General features: G+C 43.7%; 1 protein-coding gene across 2 annotated transcripts; it reads left to right on the plus strand.

Annotated features, from left to right (window-relative positions):
* Positions 1–946: 946 nt before the first annotated feature.
* Positions 947–17,540, plus strand: LOC135515053 (integrator complex subunit 13-like). 2 transcript variants are annotated; one of them, XM_064938866.1, is made up of 17 exons: positions 947–1,262; positions 1,662–1,910; positions 2,066–2,140; positions 2,388–2,590; positions 9,303–9,383; positions 9,609–9,699; positions 9,974–10,102; positions 11,471–11,555; positions 11,704–11,796; positions 12,032–12,121; positions 12,248–12,426; positions 13,037–13,204; positions 13,331–13,485; positions 13,756–13,986; positions 16,255–16,388; positions 16,664–16,799; positions 17,259–17,540. In XM_064938866.1, exons 2-17 carry the CDS (start codon positions 1,686–1,688, stop codon positions 17,293–17,295), a joined length of 2,112 nt encoding a protein of 703 aa, XP_064794938.1. In that variant the 5' UTR covers positions 947–1,262; positions 1,662–1,685; the 3' UTR covers positions 17,296–17,540. The 2 variants fall into 2 exon arrangements, with proteins under 2 accessions (XP_064794938.1, XP_064794937.1); XM_064938865.1 differs by having other exon boundaries at positions 947–1,125.
* Positions 17,541–17,786: the final 246 nt, after the last annotated feature.

Genomic DNA, 17,786 nt, shown 5'->3' on the forward strand with positions numbered 1-17,786 from the left:
TGAACGCGTCATATGCTGCACATTGATTGCGCACATTTTCAACACCAGGGAAATCGTCAGCTAGATTCAGCCAAGGGCCATTTTATTCTTGAGATGGTCTTGGGGGCGGAACATAATAAAAACATATTTGTAGACTTCAAATTGACCGCAAGAAGCCTAAACATATATAATATCTGACTAAAACAGAATCATTTCAAACCTTAATTACATTTGGGAACATTGGGTACCTTCTTTCGGATGGGATATTAAAACTGGAGTCCTGACTCTGTGGCCAGTCAAATCCCATGACGTTTATTTTAAGAGTAGGGGTTTTCACCCAGGTGTCATGGCTAAAATTCCCAACTTGGCCACATTCCATCATGACCACCTAATCATCCCCCTCATTCCTAATTGGCATACATCACTCATCACTTCTCCACCTGATAGCTGATGTGTGGTGAACGTTCTGACACAAAAATGGTTGCTCAGTCGGTAGATAAGTGCTATATAAATGTATATATTTTTTGGTATACAATCACATACGTGGCGGCAGGTAGCCTTAGTAGTGGTTAGAGCGTTGGGCCAGTAACCGAAAAGTTGCTGGATCGTATCCCTGAGCTGACAAGGTGAAGAGCTGACAAGGTGAAAATCTGTCGTTCTGCCTTGGAACAACGCAGTTAACCCACTGTTCCCCGGTAGGCCGTCATTGTAAATAATCATTTGTTCTAAACTGACTTTCCTTGTTAAATAAATACAACACATGAGTTTGAATACTTGGGGACATATTTCCAAAATTAAAATCAATTGGAGCTGATTTCCTGGTCTTTTATGTCCAACAATGAAAATTCAGAAATCTTGGGGGGGTCAAATAAAACTAAATTTGGTCCGCGGGCCTCTACTTGGGGAACCCTACTCAATGTATCTAAGCAAAGAAGACAGGAACCATGAAAAGATGTTGAAGTAATACACGGACCATCCATACACGACGGACATAGTTCCATCAATAACATCTACGTCCGCTTTTGATTATTTTGCTCCAGCATTATGTCGTTTTATTACCTAGATAGATAGCTATTAACTTGGTTGTACAACTACAATCCGTATTTTCGCTGGTGGAAAGGAACCATACAGTACGGGTGCTATATGGTGTGAAAACCTGACTTTATTTTAGACTAATTTGTTAGCTAACTATGTTTGATAGCTAATCTGGCTAGCAAACTAAACTAACATTACCTTGGGTTAACGGCAGCAAATCGACGCGCCTCAGTCTCATTTGGTCCCAGGTACTTCTGCAGACTGCTCACCCACTACTTAGCTAGCTAGCTAACGTAGTAATGAAGTGTTTTAATTGGTCTAGAAACTATCTGGCTAGCTAACGCTACTAAGTAAATCTAGCTAGACAAGTTAAGCAAGCTAGCTAACGACCGTTATCCTAACGACATTGCAGGGGCCAGGGTAACTTAACTTAGCCAACTAACGTTAGCTAGCTAAAATCTATAGGACATTGTCATAGGGCATGTTTCTCTAGTCAAGTTAGCTACAGTATATATTAGCAATGTAAATTGGTGTCTACGTAGGCTGTTGCTAGCTAACGTTACTGGTGCCTTGCTCTTTTCGTCTAAATTAAGAAGAGATGGTATCTTAAAAACCAGACTAAATTTTTCCTCCGATCACCTCTGCAGAACTCACACAGGGCTGAACCAGAGATGAAGATGTTCTCAGTCTCCCACAAGACGGCCTTCGTGGTCGACCACTGCCCTTACATGGCAGAGTCCTGTCGGCAGCAGGTGGAGTGTGACGTGCTGACAAAAAGCCGTGGTCAGGGCATGATCCCGCTGGCCCCAGTGTCCAAGTCCCTGTGGACCTGTGCTGTGGAGTGCTCCATGGAGTACTGCCGCATCCTCTATGACGTTTACCCCCTCAGGAAACTGGTGAGTCCCTCCATCCCATAGCCTGGCGGTCTAGTCTGTTTTAGACTATACTCTGTTCTGACCTTAGCTATCTGTGCGGTTGCCAACTCGTCTGTGTTCATTCATATTCTGAGTTGGGCACAGCACATTATATTGCTTCAGTGGTTATGTTTCAGATCAACTACATTGTGAGTGATTCAGAGTTCCATATTCTGAACAGCTGGAGGCAAGAGGACCAAAGCACTCACGAGGTACTTTATTTACATCTTCGCAAGATGGATGCTTATTTATCAACAGGGAAACAATTTTGCTTAGAATCATAAAATTAGTGATGTACAATCCATTGTTGAAAGTCTACACCTTTTTGTTTTTGCACCACTTACGACACTACTACTAATCTTATTGTTGAATTTTGAGTTTAACCAATCCAGTCGAGATTGAGGTTTTGTTGTAATGTATGGTTGACTTAACCTGCTTCCCTTTGTATGCATGTGATAGCTCATGTCTGCTCTGGCAGCTGTGGGTCCACCTAACCCGCAGGAGGACCCTGAGTGTTGCAGTGTCCTGCACGGCCTGGTGGCAGCGGTGGAGTCACTGTGTAAGATCACTGAGTACCAGCACGAGGCACGCACCACCCTCATGGACACGGCTGACAGGGTGGCCAACAGGGGACGCATTATCTGCCTCACAAACGCCAAGAGGTAAACATGAACATAGTTAGTAAACCTGTTTATTTCTTATAATACCATTTTTTTAAGGATAGATCAGCTATGAAATTAACAGAAAGATTTGAAACTATCAAATAACATTACTTGAATCATTTCTAATCCCCTTTTATACAGTACCAGTCAAAAGGTTTGGACACACCTACTCATTCACAGGTTTTCTTTATTTTTTTTACTATTTTCTACATTGTAGAATAATAGTGAAGACATCAAAACTATAAAATAACACATATGGAATCATGTAGTAACCAAAAAAGTGTTTTAAAAAATCTAAATATATTTGAGATTTTTCAAAGTAGCCAACCTTTGCCTTAATGACAGCATTGTACACTCTTGGCATTCTCTCAACCAGCAATTACCTGGAATGCTTTTCCAACAGTCTTGGAGCTCCCACATATGCTGAGCTGCTTTTCTTTCACTCTGCGGTCCAACTCATCCCAAACCATCTCAATTGTGTTGAGGTCGGGTGATTGTGGAGGCCAGGTCATCTGATGCAGCACTCCATCACTCTCCTTCTTGGTCAAATAGCCCTTACACAGCCTGGAGGTGTGTTGAGTCGTTGTCCTGTTGAAAAACAAATGATAGTCCCACTAAGCGCAAACCAGATGGGATGGCGTATCGCTGCAGAAGCCATGCTGGTTAAGTGGGCCTTGAATTCAAATAAATCAGACTGTCACCAGCAAAGCACCATAATACCTCATCTTCCATGTTTTACAGTGGGAAATACACGTGCGGAGATCATCTGTTCTCTCACACCATGTCTCACAAAGACACGTTTCCACCGGTCTAATGTCCATTGCTTGTGTTTCTTGGCCCAAGCATGTCTCTGCTTCTTATTGGTGTACTTTAGTAGTGGTTTCTTTGCAGCAATTTGACCATGAAGACCTGATTCACACAGTCTCCTCTGAACAGTCGATGTTGAGATGTGTCTATTACTTGAACTCTTGAACCCATTTATTTGGGCTGCAATTTCTGAGGCTGGTAACTCTAATGAATTTATCCTCTGCAGCAGAGGTAACTCTGGGTCTTCCTTTCCTGTGGTGGTCCTCATGAGAGCCAGGTCCATTATAGTCCTTGATGGTTTTTGTGACTGCACTTGAAGAAACTTTCAAAGTTCATGACATTTTCCAGATTGACTGATCTTTTTTTATTTAACCAGGTAAGTTGACTGAGAACACATTCTCATTTACAGCAACAACCTAGGGAATAGTTACAGGGGAGAGGGATGAAAGGGCCAATTGTAAACTGGGAATGATTAGGTGACCGTGATGGTATGAAGGCCAGTTTGGAATTTTAGCCAGGATGCTGGGGTTAACACCCCTACTCTTACAATAAGTGCCATGGGATCTTTAGTGACCACAGAGAGTCAGGACACCTGTTTAACGTCCCATCCGAAAGATGGCGCCCTACACAGGGCAATGTCCCCAGTTACTGCCCTGGGGCATTGGGATATTTTTTTAGACCAGAGGAAAGGGGGCCTCCTACTGGCACTCTAACACTTCTTCCAGCAACATCTGGTGTCCCATCCAGGGACCAACCAGGACCAACTCTGCTTAGCTTTAGAAGCAAGCCAGCAGTAGAATGCAGGGTGGTATGCTGTGGGGTTATGTCTTATAGTAATGGTGGACTGTCATTTCTCTTTGTTTATTTGAGCTGTTCTTGCCATAATGTGGACTTTACCAAATAGTGCTATCAAACACATTAAGAAGGAAATAAATTCCACAAATTAACTTTTGAGGCACACCTGTTAATTGAAATGCATTCCAGGTGACTACCTCTTGAAGCTGGATGAGAGAATGCCAAGAGTGTGCAAAGCTGTCATCAAGGCAAAGGGTGGCTACTTTGAAGAATCTCAAATATAATTATATTTTGATTTAACACTTTTTTTGCTTACTACGTGATTCCATTTGTGTTATTTCATACATTGTTGAAAATAGTACAAATAAATAAAAACCCTTGAATGAGTAGGTGTCAACTTTAGACTGGTACTGTATATATGTATATTTTTGTATTATTCCCCTACCCCCCCTCTCCCCTAGTTGGAGGACCTGGGGAAAACATTACAATTCTATATATACACTGAGTGTACTTTACATACCAGGGATCATCAACTGGATTTAGCTGCAGGCCAATATATATATTTTTTTCATGAGTGAATGTTCAGGGGGCTGGAACATAATTTCAAGTAATGTATAGACTGCACATTGACTGCAAGAAACTCAAACAGAAGTCTGAAACATAATCACTTCAAACCTTACTGATATTTGTATACAATTACATATTTCTATTATGCGTGGGAATACTTTGGAACAGATTTCCAAAATTAAAATGACTTGGAGATTATTTCCTGGTCTTTTTACAATATTTTATGTCCAAATATTTGTTACTTTTTTTTTTTTACTGTTCATATAATTTTTGGGGTCAAATTAAATTTGTCCCGCGGGCCGCCAGTTGGGGAACCCTGACATAAACTGATCAAGTGAGTCGAGGTGAAAGCTATGATCCCTTATTGATTTCACTTGTTAAATCCACTTCAAATCAAAGTTTTTGTCACGTGCGCCGAATACAACAGGTGTAGACCTTACAGTGAAATGCTTACTTACAGGCTCTAACCAATGATGCGAGGGAAAAAAGGTGTGTGTGTGTGTAGGTAAGTAAATAAATTAAACAACAGTAAAAAGACATTTGAAAAAAGAGTAGCAAGGCTATATACAGACACCTGTCAGTCAGGCTTATTGAGGTAGTATGTACATGTAGGTATCGTTAAAGTGACTATGCATATATGATGAACAGAGTAGCAGAAGTGTAAAATAGGGGTTGGTGGGTGGTGGGACACAATGCAGATAGCCCAGGTAAACCAATGTGCGGGAGCACTGGTTGGTCGGGCCAATTTAGGTAGTATGTACATGAATGTATAGTTAAAGTGACTATGCATATAAGATAAACAGAGAGTAGCAGCAGCGTAAAAGAGGCGTTGGGGGGGGCACACAATGCAAATAGTCCGGGTAGCCATTTGGTTACTTGTTCAGGAGTCTTATGGCTTGGGGGTAAAAACTTGAGAAGCCTTTTTGTCCTAGACTTGGCACTCCGGTACTGCTTGCCATGCGGTAGTAGAGAGAACGGTCTATGACTGGGGTGGCTGGAACCTTTACAATTTTTATAGCCTTCCTCTGACATCGCCTTAGCTTGGTGCTACCTACCCTCACCACCTGGGGCGGCCTGTCAGGAAGTCCAGGATCCAGTTGCAGAGGGAGGTGTTTGGTCCCAGGAGCCTTAGCTTGGTGATGAGCTTTGAGGGCACTGATGTTGAACGATGAGCTGTAGTTAATTAACAGCATTCTCACATAGGTGTTCCTTTTGTCCAGTTGGGAAAGGGCAGTGTGGAGTGCAATAGAGATTGCATCATCTGTGGATCTGTTTGGGCGGTATGCAAAAAGTGGGTCTAGGGTTTCTGGGATAATGGTGTTCATGTGAGCCATTACCAGCCTTTCAAAGCACTTCATGGCTACGGACGTGAGTGCTACGAGTCTGTAGTCATTTAGGCAGATTGCCTTTGTGTTCTTGGGCACAGGGACTATGGTGGTCTGCTTGAAGCATGTTGGTATTACAGACAAAATCAGGGACATGTTGAAAATGTCAGTGAAGACACCTGCCAGTTGGTCAGCACATGCCCGGTGCACACGTCCTGGTAATCCGTCTGGCCCCGCAGCCTTGTGTATGTTGACCTGTTTAAAGGTCTTACTCACGTCGCCTATGGAGAGAGTGATCACACAGTCGTCCGGAACAGCTGATGCTCTCATGCATGCCTCAGTGTTGCTTGCCTCGAAGCGAGCATAGAATTGATTTAGCTCGTCTGGTAGGCTCGTGTCACTGGGCAGCTCGCGGCTGTGCTTCCCTTTGTAGTCTGTAATAATTAGCAAGCCCTGCCACATCCGACGAGCGTCGGAGCCGGTGTAGTATGATTCAATCTTAGCCCTGTATTGACTCTTTGCCTGTTTGATGGCTCGTCGCAGGACATAGTGGGATTTCTTGTAAGCTTCTGGGTTAGAGTGCCGCACCTTGAAAGCGGCAGCTCTACCCTTTAGCTCAGTGCGAATGTTGCCTGTAATCCATGAGAGTCACAAGAATTATGTTCTCAGTGTTCATAAACCCAATTCAATTAATTACTCAGCCTGAAATCCAGAATTTGTAAGAAACTGGTTGAAATGAATCAGACGGAGGCCCAGCTACGATAGTCAGAAAGTTTATTTACCAGAGCGCGCTGCTCTATTGTACAAAACAACAAACATTCGCACACACATTCACACTAACACACTCACACACATTCACACTAACGCAACCATACTCACACATTTTCTCACCAACCTTACCACACAATGTCCTGCTACCCAGCCGACAAAGATTAGATTATTCCGTGAGACTTACTCCCCCTCCTCCCTCAAGATAGGGAGACTGGAAAGTACTCTGTGGCCCCAGCCAAGGTCGGCACTGAATCTTGCTCAGACAGTCTGTCTGTTATTCAAATAAGGTTTATAGACATATTGTACAGACTATGGTCATACATAATTATAATAAATTTCATACGATTATACGGCTTCAGGGTTCAGGGTGGATTATTCTAGTCATTCATAAATTCCATCAACTGGTTTGGGTATGTACAGTCACTGTGGGGACGACGTCCTCAATGCGCTTATTGATAAAGCCAGTGACTGATGTGGTGTATTCCTCAATGTCATCGGAAGAATCCCGGAACATGTTCCAGTCTGTGATAGCAAAGCAGTCCTGTAGTTTAGCATCTGCTTCATCTGACCATTTTTTTATAGACCGAGTCACTGGTGCTTCCTGCTTTAATGTTTGCTTTGTAAGCAGGAATCAGGAGGATAGAGTTATAGTCAGATTGACCAAATGGAGGGCGAGGGAGAGCTTTGTACGCGTCTCTGTGTGTGGAGTACAGGTGATCTAGAATTTTTTTTCCCTCTGGTTGTACATTTAAAATGTTGATAGAGGTTTGGTAGATTTAAGTTTCCCTGCATTAAAGTCTCCGGCCACTAGGAGCGCTGCCTCTGGGTGAGTGGTTTCCTGTTTGCTTATTTCCTTATACAGCTGACTGAGTGCGGTCTTAATGCCAGCATCTGTCTCTGGTGGTAAATAAACAGCCATGAAAAGTATAGCTGAGAACTCTCTAGGCAAGTAGTGTGCCCTGCAGTTTATCACAATATACTCTACGTCAGGCGAGCAAAGACTTCCTTAGATTTCGTACACCAGCTGTTGTTTACAAATATGCACAGCCCGCCCCCCCTCCTCTTACCAGAGTGTGTTGTTCTATCCTGCTGGTGCAGCGTGTATCCCGCTAGCTGAATATCCATGTCGTCATTCAACCACGATTCCGTGAAGCAAAGGATATTACAGTTTTTGATGTCCTGTTGGTAGGATATTTGTGATCTTACCTCGTCTAGTTTATTGTCCAATGATTGCACGTTGGCGAGTAATATTGATGGTAACGGCATCTTTCCTAGTTGTCTTCTGCGGGTCTGGACGAGGCATCCGGCTCTTCTTCCTCTGCGTCGCTTCTTTTTGCGAATAATTGGGATGTCTGCCCTGTGGGGTGTTTGGAGAATATCGTGTGAGTGTCCTGCTTGTTGTTGTTGAAGAAATCTTTGTCTAATCCGAGGTGAGTGATCGCTGTCCTGATATCCAGAAGCTCTTTTCTGCCATAAGATACGGTTGCAGAAACATTATGTACAAAATAATGTACAAATACTGTTCCTGGTGAGCTACTGTCCTGCAAGTTTTCTCTCCAACCCTAATCTAGCACACCTGATTCTCATAATTAGCTGGTTGATAAAATTAATCGATTAGTTACAACGGGGGTTGGAACAAAACATACAGGAGGGTAGCGCTCCAGGAACAGGGTTGTGGAGCCCTGGTATAGATGAAAGAAGGAAGGATTGATACGCCTTGAGACATGGATTGTGTATTCGTCATTCAGAGGGTAAATGGGAAAGACAATAGTTGTGCCTTTGAACGGGATATGGTAATTGGTGCCAAGTACACCGGTTTGAGTGTCAAAAACTGCAACGCTTCTGGGTTTTCCACGCACAACAGTTTCCCGTGTATATCAAGAATGGTCCACCACCCAAATGACATCCAGCCAACTTGACACAACTGTGGGAAGCATTGGAGTCAACATGGGCCACCATCTCTGTGGAACGCGTTCGAGAGCTTGTAGAGTCCATGCCCTGACGAATTGACCACTACAATCTTAATTCCAACCCTCAGATGTCCACAGACTAACCTATCTTTCCCAGTACACTACAGTTTTATATTTCCTTTTGCAATACATTCTTCTATTTTACTGTGTAGACTTACAAAGGTCTTGAACCTCTCTGTTTGTACCAAGATTTCCCTTAAAATAAATACTCATATTTACCTTTGATTGATGCTGTTTTTTCAGATCTCCTAACAGTACTGTTTGTAGGTCCCTCTGACCACCGACATTATGACTTAACCACTCTAGGACCTGTCTCCAAAAGCGAGCCACCAAAGGACCGTACCAAAAGAGATGATTTATTGATTCTGTTAAACCTGGCTATTAATTGAGAACCTGTAGATACTGAAGTAATGCCCATCTTTGAAGGCATCCATGGAAGTCCTAATGGGGTATTGTGTGTTTCTGTCTGTTACACAGTGACACACATGTGCGAATGCTGGAGGACTGTGTGCAAGAGACCATTCTCGAGCAAAATAAGATGGCAGCAGGCTCAGACAGGTATGAGAGATTGAGAAGAGGATAACACTGTTTTTACACTCTTTAGTGTGGATAAAAGATGAACTCCAGAAGTCAGATTTTTGATGGGAGAATTCAAATGGATTTAGAGGAGGAGATTTGTTAGACTGGGTTAATTTCATTGGGTATCTTAGAAGGGCTTTGAGAGGATCCTAAGGAAGTGTCTTGAATCCTTCCGATGCATTCCAATGTGTCTCTGTGTTACAGACTGATGTCTATCCAGCAGTGTGAGCTGGTGCTCGTTCACATCTTCCCTCAAGGAGAGGACACCCTGGTCTCAGACCGGCCAAAGAAAGAGGTAGGTTTAAACCAGCTCAGGGTTGCATTAAATTGACTCTGTTTTCACCTTGTCTAAAGGTTAATCTAGATATGTATAACATCGCTCCAAAAACACTTTGTCATATCAACGCATACTTAAACTGATGGAGATAAAGTATACTGTTAGTATCCTGTAAACGTGTGCTCATTTCCACATGCTGTAGTTAAAGTTCTATAGAGATGCCATACAATAAAAAATGGCATGCTACTCTGTCAGTGTTAAAGTCCTACATAGTCCTCCTCTGTACCGGCAGGTCTCCTCTCTGCTGACCAGCGAGGTTCACAGTGTGCGGGCAGGGAGGCACCTGGCCACCAAACTCAACATTCTAGTGCAGCAGCACTTTGACCTTGCCTCCACCACCATCACCAACATCCCAATGAAGGTACGTCTTCTGTCCTCTAGCTCTCCCAAGGTTCAGGCCTTCACCAGCCCCATCTGTAACCTTTCATCCTTTTCATTGACTCCCACCCATTACTTCCTTCAGGGCTGTGTCCCAGCAGTCTTGAGTTAACTATTTTCCCGCCTCCTTCATGTCATGACTGATGTTAGATTAGCTATTTAAGGTATAAGACGTCCCGCCTGCAAAATGACCTATCCTGACCCGTCCACTTATTTTGTCTGCATCCACAAACCAACACATTACACATTTCTGTTGGCCCTTCCACACAATGCACCTATCGCTTCACTCGCCTCAACCTTCTGATACCCTAACCTTGCCCCACCCCATCCTCGGGCCCAAAATGTCACAAACTTCCTCCTTCTTCCCCGTCAGCCATTTTGCACTATGATTTTACACACAGTTCTTTGTTCATCATCATGTTGAAATGACTCTTGGAACCGCTGCTGTTTTCATGCTGTATTTTCTGTTTTGCTAGCCCACATTAAATGTTTGCGAGCAGGTTAGTACTCTTAAACACACACCAAGAGGGACCGCAGAACGCAAGGCTGTGTGGATTGGTTTTGTCCATCCATCGGACGCTCAACGGCCCTCACTTTTGATTGACCGCCGATTGTCCACGTTACATTCCAGCAGCCAATCAGAGTTGAGAGTGTTAGCATGTTTGGTGGATGAGAATGTACGCATTACGTGCCCTGTAGTTTGCCCCCACCCCCGGCCTCATGTCCTGTCTGACTCCTTGTTGGTGCCTTCTCTACCTCAGAGTTGATTGGTCGCAGTCCCTCCTTGTAGTGTCTTGTTGTGCTGTGTTGAGTAGTACGTATTGGTATCAGACCACCCTCTGTCCCTCCTTTCCTTTCCCTCTCTCTTTCCTCTCTCTCTTTCTCTCATTTGAATAGTAAGTAATTTAGTCCTTAGCCATGACAGGCAGGTAGACGCCTATCTTTCACCCCAAATGTTTTTGTCCCCCACGTAGTCCCATGTTATTCATCTGGGTTAGAAAACATGTACGCCCCTTTTCACTGAAATACAGACCCTTAAACTTTAGTCTGCAACAACCACAGCTGTCATTCTTCACATCACCGGAATCACCTTATAGGAAGAACGAAAGAGAGGGAGCCAGAGACAGAGACGATGCTAAGATCAGTGGTTTATGCATTTGCTGGTACTTCTTGAACCCTTGTTGTTAACAAGAAAGCAGCCATGTTTGTTTGTCTTGATGGCAGCAGTGGATAGGCACTCACTACTGCAAGTAGGATAAGAGCATCTGCCAAATGACTACAATGTCAATGAAAATAATACCTCGCTGATGTCTGTTTTTTTTTCTCTTCCCCTTCTACTGTGGGTGTGAAGGAGGAGCAGCACGCCAACACGTCGGCCAATTACGACGTAGAACTCCTGCATCACAGGGACGCCCATCTTGAGTTCTTCAAAAGTGGTGAGGTTTAAAAAAATAAATAATTTAATAATAATAATCTGTATTGTTTTGGCCACTAAGTTATTGTGGCTTTTAGTGGCTTGGCCATAAACCACTGAAATAAACATTCAGTTCTCCCTTTCATCTATCCTCTTTTTCTGTTGTTCAGGCGACCTGCACATGGCTGGTAGTACGAGTCGAGACAGTGGACTTAAGGAGACGGTTACTCTTAAGTGGTGCACTCCTCGCACCAACAGTGTAGGTAGGCACCATGAACCCTGGGAAACGTAGTTATTTTTTGTATGTTTGACGTCACGCTAACTGAAAGTAAAGTCCCGGTAGAGGTGGGGCTTGAGTGATGTTTGAAAATTGAATGAAAATATCCTTGATATCGACACATCAAAATCCCAAGAGCATTTCATGTAATATTCTCCTTTGGCTTATCTGGATATTTCCCATCTTTCTTGCGTGTGTCTGTGTGTGAACTGGTGGCTCAGAACTGCACTACTGCACTGGAGCCTATCGGATCTCGCCTACGGACGTCAACAGCCGACCCTCATCGTGTTTGACCAACTTCTTGCTGAACGGTGAGCCTGAATATTTTTGCCCTGGCCCCATGCCTCTACCACCTACCCTAAATGTTAATACTACTTGCATATGGAGAATACAAACAAATGTAGTTGAAATACAGATGGTGATTGATTGTATTGCAGGTCGCTCAGTGCTGCTGGAGCAGCCCAGGAAGTCCGGGTCAAAGGTCATCAGCCACATGCTGAGCAGCCACGGCGGGGAGATCTTCCTGCACGTGCTCAATAGCACCCGCTCCACCCTGGAGGACCCTCCCTCCATTAGCGAGGGCTGCGGAGGCCGGGTGACTGACTACCGCATCACTGTAAGCCCCTCCCACCTCTTTCTCCTCTACCACATTACTGAAAGCCTCTCCCACCCCATCCTCCTCTACCCCATAGTGACTGACTACCACATCACTGTAAGCCCCTCCCACCCCATCCTCCTCTACCCCATAGTGACTGACTACCACATCACTGTAAGCCCCTCCCACCCCTTCCTCCTCTACCCCTTAGTGACCACATCACTGTAAGCCCCTCCCAGCCCGTCCACCTCTACCCCTTGATGACCACTTCACTGTAAGCCCCTCCCACTCCCTCCTCCACCACTTAGTGACCATATCACTGTAAGCCCCTCCCACTCCTTCCTCCTCCTCCCCTTAGTGACTGACTACTACATCACTGTAAGGGGCAGAGGAGGTATAGTCACAACTAATTGTAGTTTGTTTACAAATCGAATGCATATAAAATGTCAACGTGAAAACACACAAACAACAAATTGGTATAGCAGCTGTGTACTGTGTTCTATATAACAATGTGTACCTGTAATGTCCTATATTTACACTGTGTCTATGTAACTACCATGTTAACACTGGACACTTATTCTAAAGTGGGACCAGAAGTTTTATACCAGTCTTTTTGGTGTGTCTGCTGCAGGACTTCGGAGAGTTCATGAGGGAGAACCGTCTGACTCCTGTCCCAGAGTCTCCAGACACTGAGGCAAGTGGGAAGCCCCCGGCGGAGAGGGCCAAAGCCCAGCTGGAGCGTTACACTCGCTATTGGCCAATGATCATTTCCCAGACCACCATCTTCAACATGCAGGCGGTGAGCAGGACCTTAGTCTTCTTTCACACACTGCACAGTTGTTCACCTTACAGCACTCAGTTTGTTTATTTTTCAACCGTGTGTGTAATTTTGTCTGTGTGTTCATTGTATGTGTGTGTGATCCAGGTGGTTCCGCTGGCTAATCTCATAGTGAAGGAGAGTCTGAGTGAGGAGGACTTGCTGACCTGCCAGAAGACCGTTTACAACCTGGTGGATATGGAGAGGAAGAACGACCCTCTTCCCATCTCCACTGTGGGCTCCAGGGGAAAGGGCCCTAAAAGGTAGTCTGTCTCTGTGTGTGTGTGTGAGACAGAGAGAGACAGATGTTGTGACTTAGTGTCACACCTTGAGTGTTTAGGGGTGGGAACAGCGTATGTGTGTGTGTACACATGTTTGTGCGTTTATGTGTTGTATGTTTAGGATGTGTGCCGGAGAGAGTCAAAGTGTAACTGTGTCGCTCCCTGAGTGTTTGGATGTGGGAACCGCATATAAGTTCAGTGTGTCTGCCTGGTCTCCTATCCTGACTGGTTAATGTCTCCTCCGGGATTTAGGGATGAGCAGTACCGCATCATGTGGAACGAGCTGGAGACTCTGGTGAAGACCCACGTGGCTGGCAGTGAGCGACACCAGAGGGTTCTGGACTGCATCATCGCCTGCCGCAGCAAACCTCCCGAGGAGGAGGAGAGGAAGAAACGGGGGAGGAAGAGGGAGGACAAGGAGGACAAGGCAGAGAAGAATATCAACAAGGATTCAGAGGACAAGAGCTGGCAGGAGTCAGAGAGGTCAGGGTGACACAATACACATTTTGTTGGACCCACGCCTGACCTACTGTTTTAAAAAACAGACCTGCATCCAATCAACTCTGTGATTCTGAAAAAAAATCTGTCCCAAAGGGTTTTTCTTTATTTTTCCTATTTTCTACATTGTAGAATAATAGTGAAGACATCAACACTATGAAATGACACATATGGAATCCTGTAATAACCAAAAAACTGTTAAACATACCAAAATATATTTTATATTTGAGATTCTTCAAAGTAGCCACCCATTGCCTTGATGACAGCTTTGCACACTCTTGGCATTCTCTCAACCAGCTTCATGAGGTAGTTACCTGGAATGCATTTCAGGAAAGGAAGACCCAGAGTTACCCTCTGCTGCAGAGGATACGTTCATTAGAGTTACCAGCCTCAGGAATAATGGCAGCCCAAATAAATGCTTCACAGAGTTCAATTAACAGACTCATCTCAATATCAACTGTTCAGAGGAGACTGCGTGAATCAGGCCTTCATTGTTGAATTGCTGCAAAGAAACCACTACTAAAGGACACTAATAATAAGAAGAGACTGGCTTGGGCCAAGAAACACGTGCAATGGACATTAGACTGGTGGAAGTCTGAGTCTAAATTTGAGATTTTTGGTTCTGGTAAAAAGAAAAATGCTATTGCAACCTCTTTGCAATAAGGAATTGAGCCCAAAAGCTCAAGAAAAGTTTCAAGTGTTTAATACCAAGGATACAGTCAGCTGAGTGCATACATTTAGAAAGTTCACAGAACGTCTCATCTTCTTCCCTCCTTTTGGTCACCACCCTCTTGTAGGCTATACATTTTATGAATGCAATGAGTTCCCTCCTTTCCTCTGTGGAATGTCCATGGTCCTCTCGTTGTTTAGCAAGATGTCAGAATCACAACACGTCCATCTTCAATGTCCTGGGCCTGACCCTGCTCTCTGATCCTAGGCAATTTTCTCTTATCTGATTAGGTCAACAACCTTTCTGAATTAGCATACACACAGTTTCTTGGCCTAAACTCCATTCATACTCACTAAACAGGATACAAACAAACAGTTTATCTTGAAACATGTTACATTTTAATATAATCCTTCAGTTCCAACCGCCGTGTCTTTGTGAGACGTGGAGTAGGTGAACAGATGATCTCTGCATGTGTGGTTCCCACTGAGAGGCATGGTGGAGGTGGTTTGAGGTGCTTTGCTGGTGACAGTCTGATTTATTTAGAATTCAAGGCACACTTAACAAGCATGGCTACCACAGCATTCTGCAGCGATACGCCATCCAATCTGGTTTGCGCTTAGTGGGACTATCATTTGTTTTTCAACAAGACAATTACCCAACACACTTCCAGGCTTTGTAAGGGCTATTTGACCAAGGAGGAGAGTGATGGAGTGCTGCATCAGATGACCTGGCCTCCACAATCACCTGACCTCGCCCCAATTGAAATGGTTTGGGATGAGTTGGACAGCAGAGTGAAGGAAAAGCAGCCAACAAGTGCTCAGCGTATGTGGGAACTCCTTCAGGACTGTTGGAAAAGCATTCCTGGTGAAGCTGGTTGAGATATTGCCAAGAGTATGCAAAGCTGTCATCAAGGCAGAGTGGCTACTTTGAAGAATCTCAAATATAAAACATATTTTGATTTGTTTAACACATTTTTGGCTACTACATGATTCCATATATGTTATTTCATAGTTTTGATGTCTTCACTATTCTACAATGTAGAAAATAGCAAAAATAAAGAAAAACCCTTGAATGAGTAGGTGTCCCAACTTTTGACTGGTACTGTATATACCAGTTTAGGATTTTACCCTGGTATTCTCCTGGTCACTGTGTCATACTATGTTGAGTTCTACCCCCAAGCCATAAGACTCCTGAACAGCTAATCAAAGGGCTACCCAGACCCCTCTTTTATGCTGCTGCTACTCTGTTTTTATTATATGCATAGTCACTTTAACTCTAACTACATGTACATATTACCTCAATTACCTCGACTACCCAGTTCCCCTGCACATTGACTCTGTTTAGGTACGCCCTGTATATAGCCTCGCTTGTTATTTTACTGCTGCTGTTTAATTATTCATTACTTTTATTTTCTATTTTCTACTTGTCAATTTTTTACTTAACACTTGTTAAGATATATTTTTTGAATATCTTAAAACATTGTTGGTTAAGGGCTTGTAAGTAAGCATTTCACTGTAAGGTCTACTACACCTGTTGTGTTCGGCGCATGTGACAAATAAAATGAGATTTGATTCCTCCACCAGGCTGAAGGGGGCACTAGAGCGTGGAAAGGAGGAGCAGGGGGAGTCGGAGGTCATAAAGGATTCTCCTGACTCGCCAGAGCCTCTCAACAAGAAGCCCCGTCTGGAAGAGATCCAACTACCTGAAAAAGCCAAAGGTGCCTGCCCTCCCTCCTTCTGGTTGGCCTGGACCTTATTGTCCTCAGGTCCATGGTGTGACCTGGCATGTTTGTCCACTGCCAAGTTCATGGTTATCATTGCAATGAGTGGTATTCTATTATTATTATTATTATTATTGATTTGTTTTGTATCATCACTGTATTACCTTTTTTATTTAGAGACAATACGCTGATTAGGCGTGCCAGTACCAGTATTGTTCCTTTCCACTGATCTTTCTGTCTCTGTGTGTTTTTGCCCTGTGGTTATAATGTAGGTCCGGTGTCCCTGCTCACCATGTGGACTAACAGAATCACTGTGGCCAACTCCAGGAAACACCAGGAGTTTGCCGGAAGGATCAGCTCTGTGAACAACAAGGCAGAGTTATACCAGCACCTTAAAGATGAGAATGGGTGTGTGATAATGTACTGTATATAACCATTCCCCACATCACAGTGTATTATAGCCCCTAGTTCTAATTAAGCAATAAGGCCCGAGGAGGTGTGGTGTATATAGCCAATATACCACGGCTAGTGGCTGTTCTTATGCACAATGCAACGTGGAGTGCCTGGATACAGCCCTTTAGCCGTGGTATATTGGCCATATAGCACAAACCCCAGAGGTGCCTTATTGCTATTATAAAGTGGTTACCAAAGTAATTAGTGGTAAAAATACATGTTTTGTCATACCCGTGGTATACAGTCCACGGCTGTCAGCCAATCAGCATTCAGGGCTCGTACCACCCAGTTTATAATGTTTGATAGAGATGTTGTAGTTTGTTTTCTTGACTGAAATCTGATTGTCCAGTACCTGTTATGGAGTAGACGGCCTTATGATAAATAATTAGTTGACTTTGTTTCTACTGTTAACAGAATGGACCTCCACGAGAATGGGAAAGCCACCAGATGATGTGACCTGTCTCTCTACAGGATGCACCCACTCCACCTTACCACAGCAGGAATATGAGCTTGGACCAGAGATCATGTCAATCTGAGGTGTATGGACTGTCCTCCCCTACTCTGTCCATACCAGGCATAGTTGAATGGATAGCAGTCAGACTTTGTAATTTTTAGAGTGATTTTTGTTCGTTTTCTACCCACATTTGTATGGATAGGCTCACATATTGTGTGAAGCAATAAAGTCGTCAACAGGCAGTATTTTCTTTCTGTGCCGTTCTACTTTTCTCACGGTTAGGTTAATGGTACGGTGACCGAGGAAAGGTTGCCATCAAGTCTCAAATATAACAAAATACTGTTTTGTCAATTTGGAAGGTTTTTGTCTGAAATATAGTAAAATCTAAATCCAGCTATGATGGATATTGTATCTTAATTCTACTTTAAGATTCCTCAATGAAATGAAAAACAACAATTTTCATGCTTTATGTTGTACGTTTTGGTACA

Source organism: Oncorhynchus masou, chromosome 26, assembly GCF_036934945.1.
Source record: "Oncorhynchus masou masou isolate Uvic2021 chromosome 26, UVic_Omas_1.1, whole genome shotgun sequence".
In the NCBI taxonomy this organism is placed as follows: Eukaryota; Metazoa; Chordata; class Actinopteri; order Salmoniformes; family Salmonidae; genus Oncorhynchus; species Oncorhynchus masou.

Coding starts and splice junctions, on each gene's coding strand:
- LOC135515053 (XM_064938865.1), top strand. Junction 2,141..2,387: donor AGGACCAAAGCACTCACGAG/GTACTTTATTTA, acceptor TGCATGTGATAG/CTCATGTCTGCTCTGGCAGC. Junction 9,384..9,608: donor ATGGCAGCAGGCTCAGACAG/GTATGAGAGATT, acceptor TCTGTGTTACAG/ACTGATGTCTATCCAGCAGT.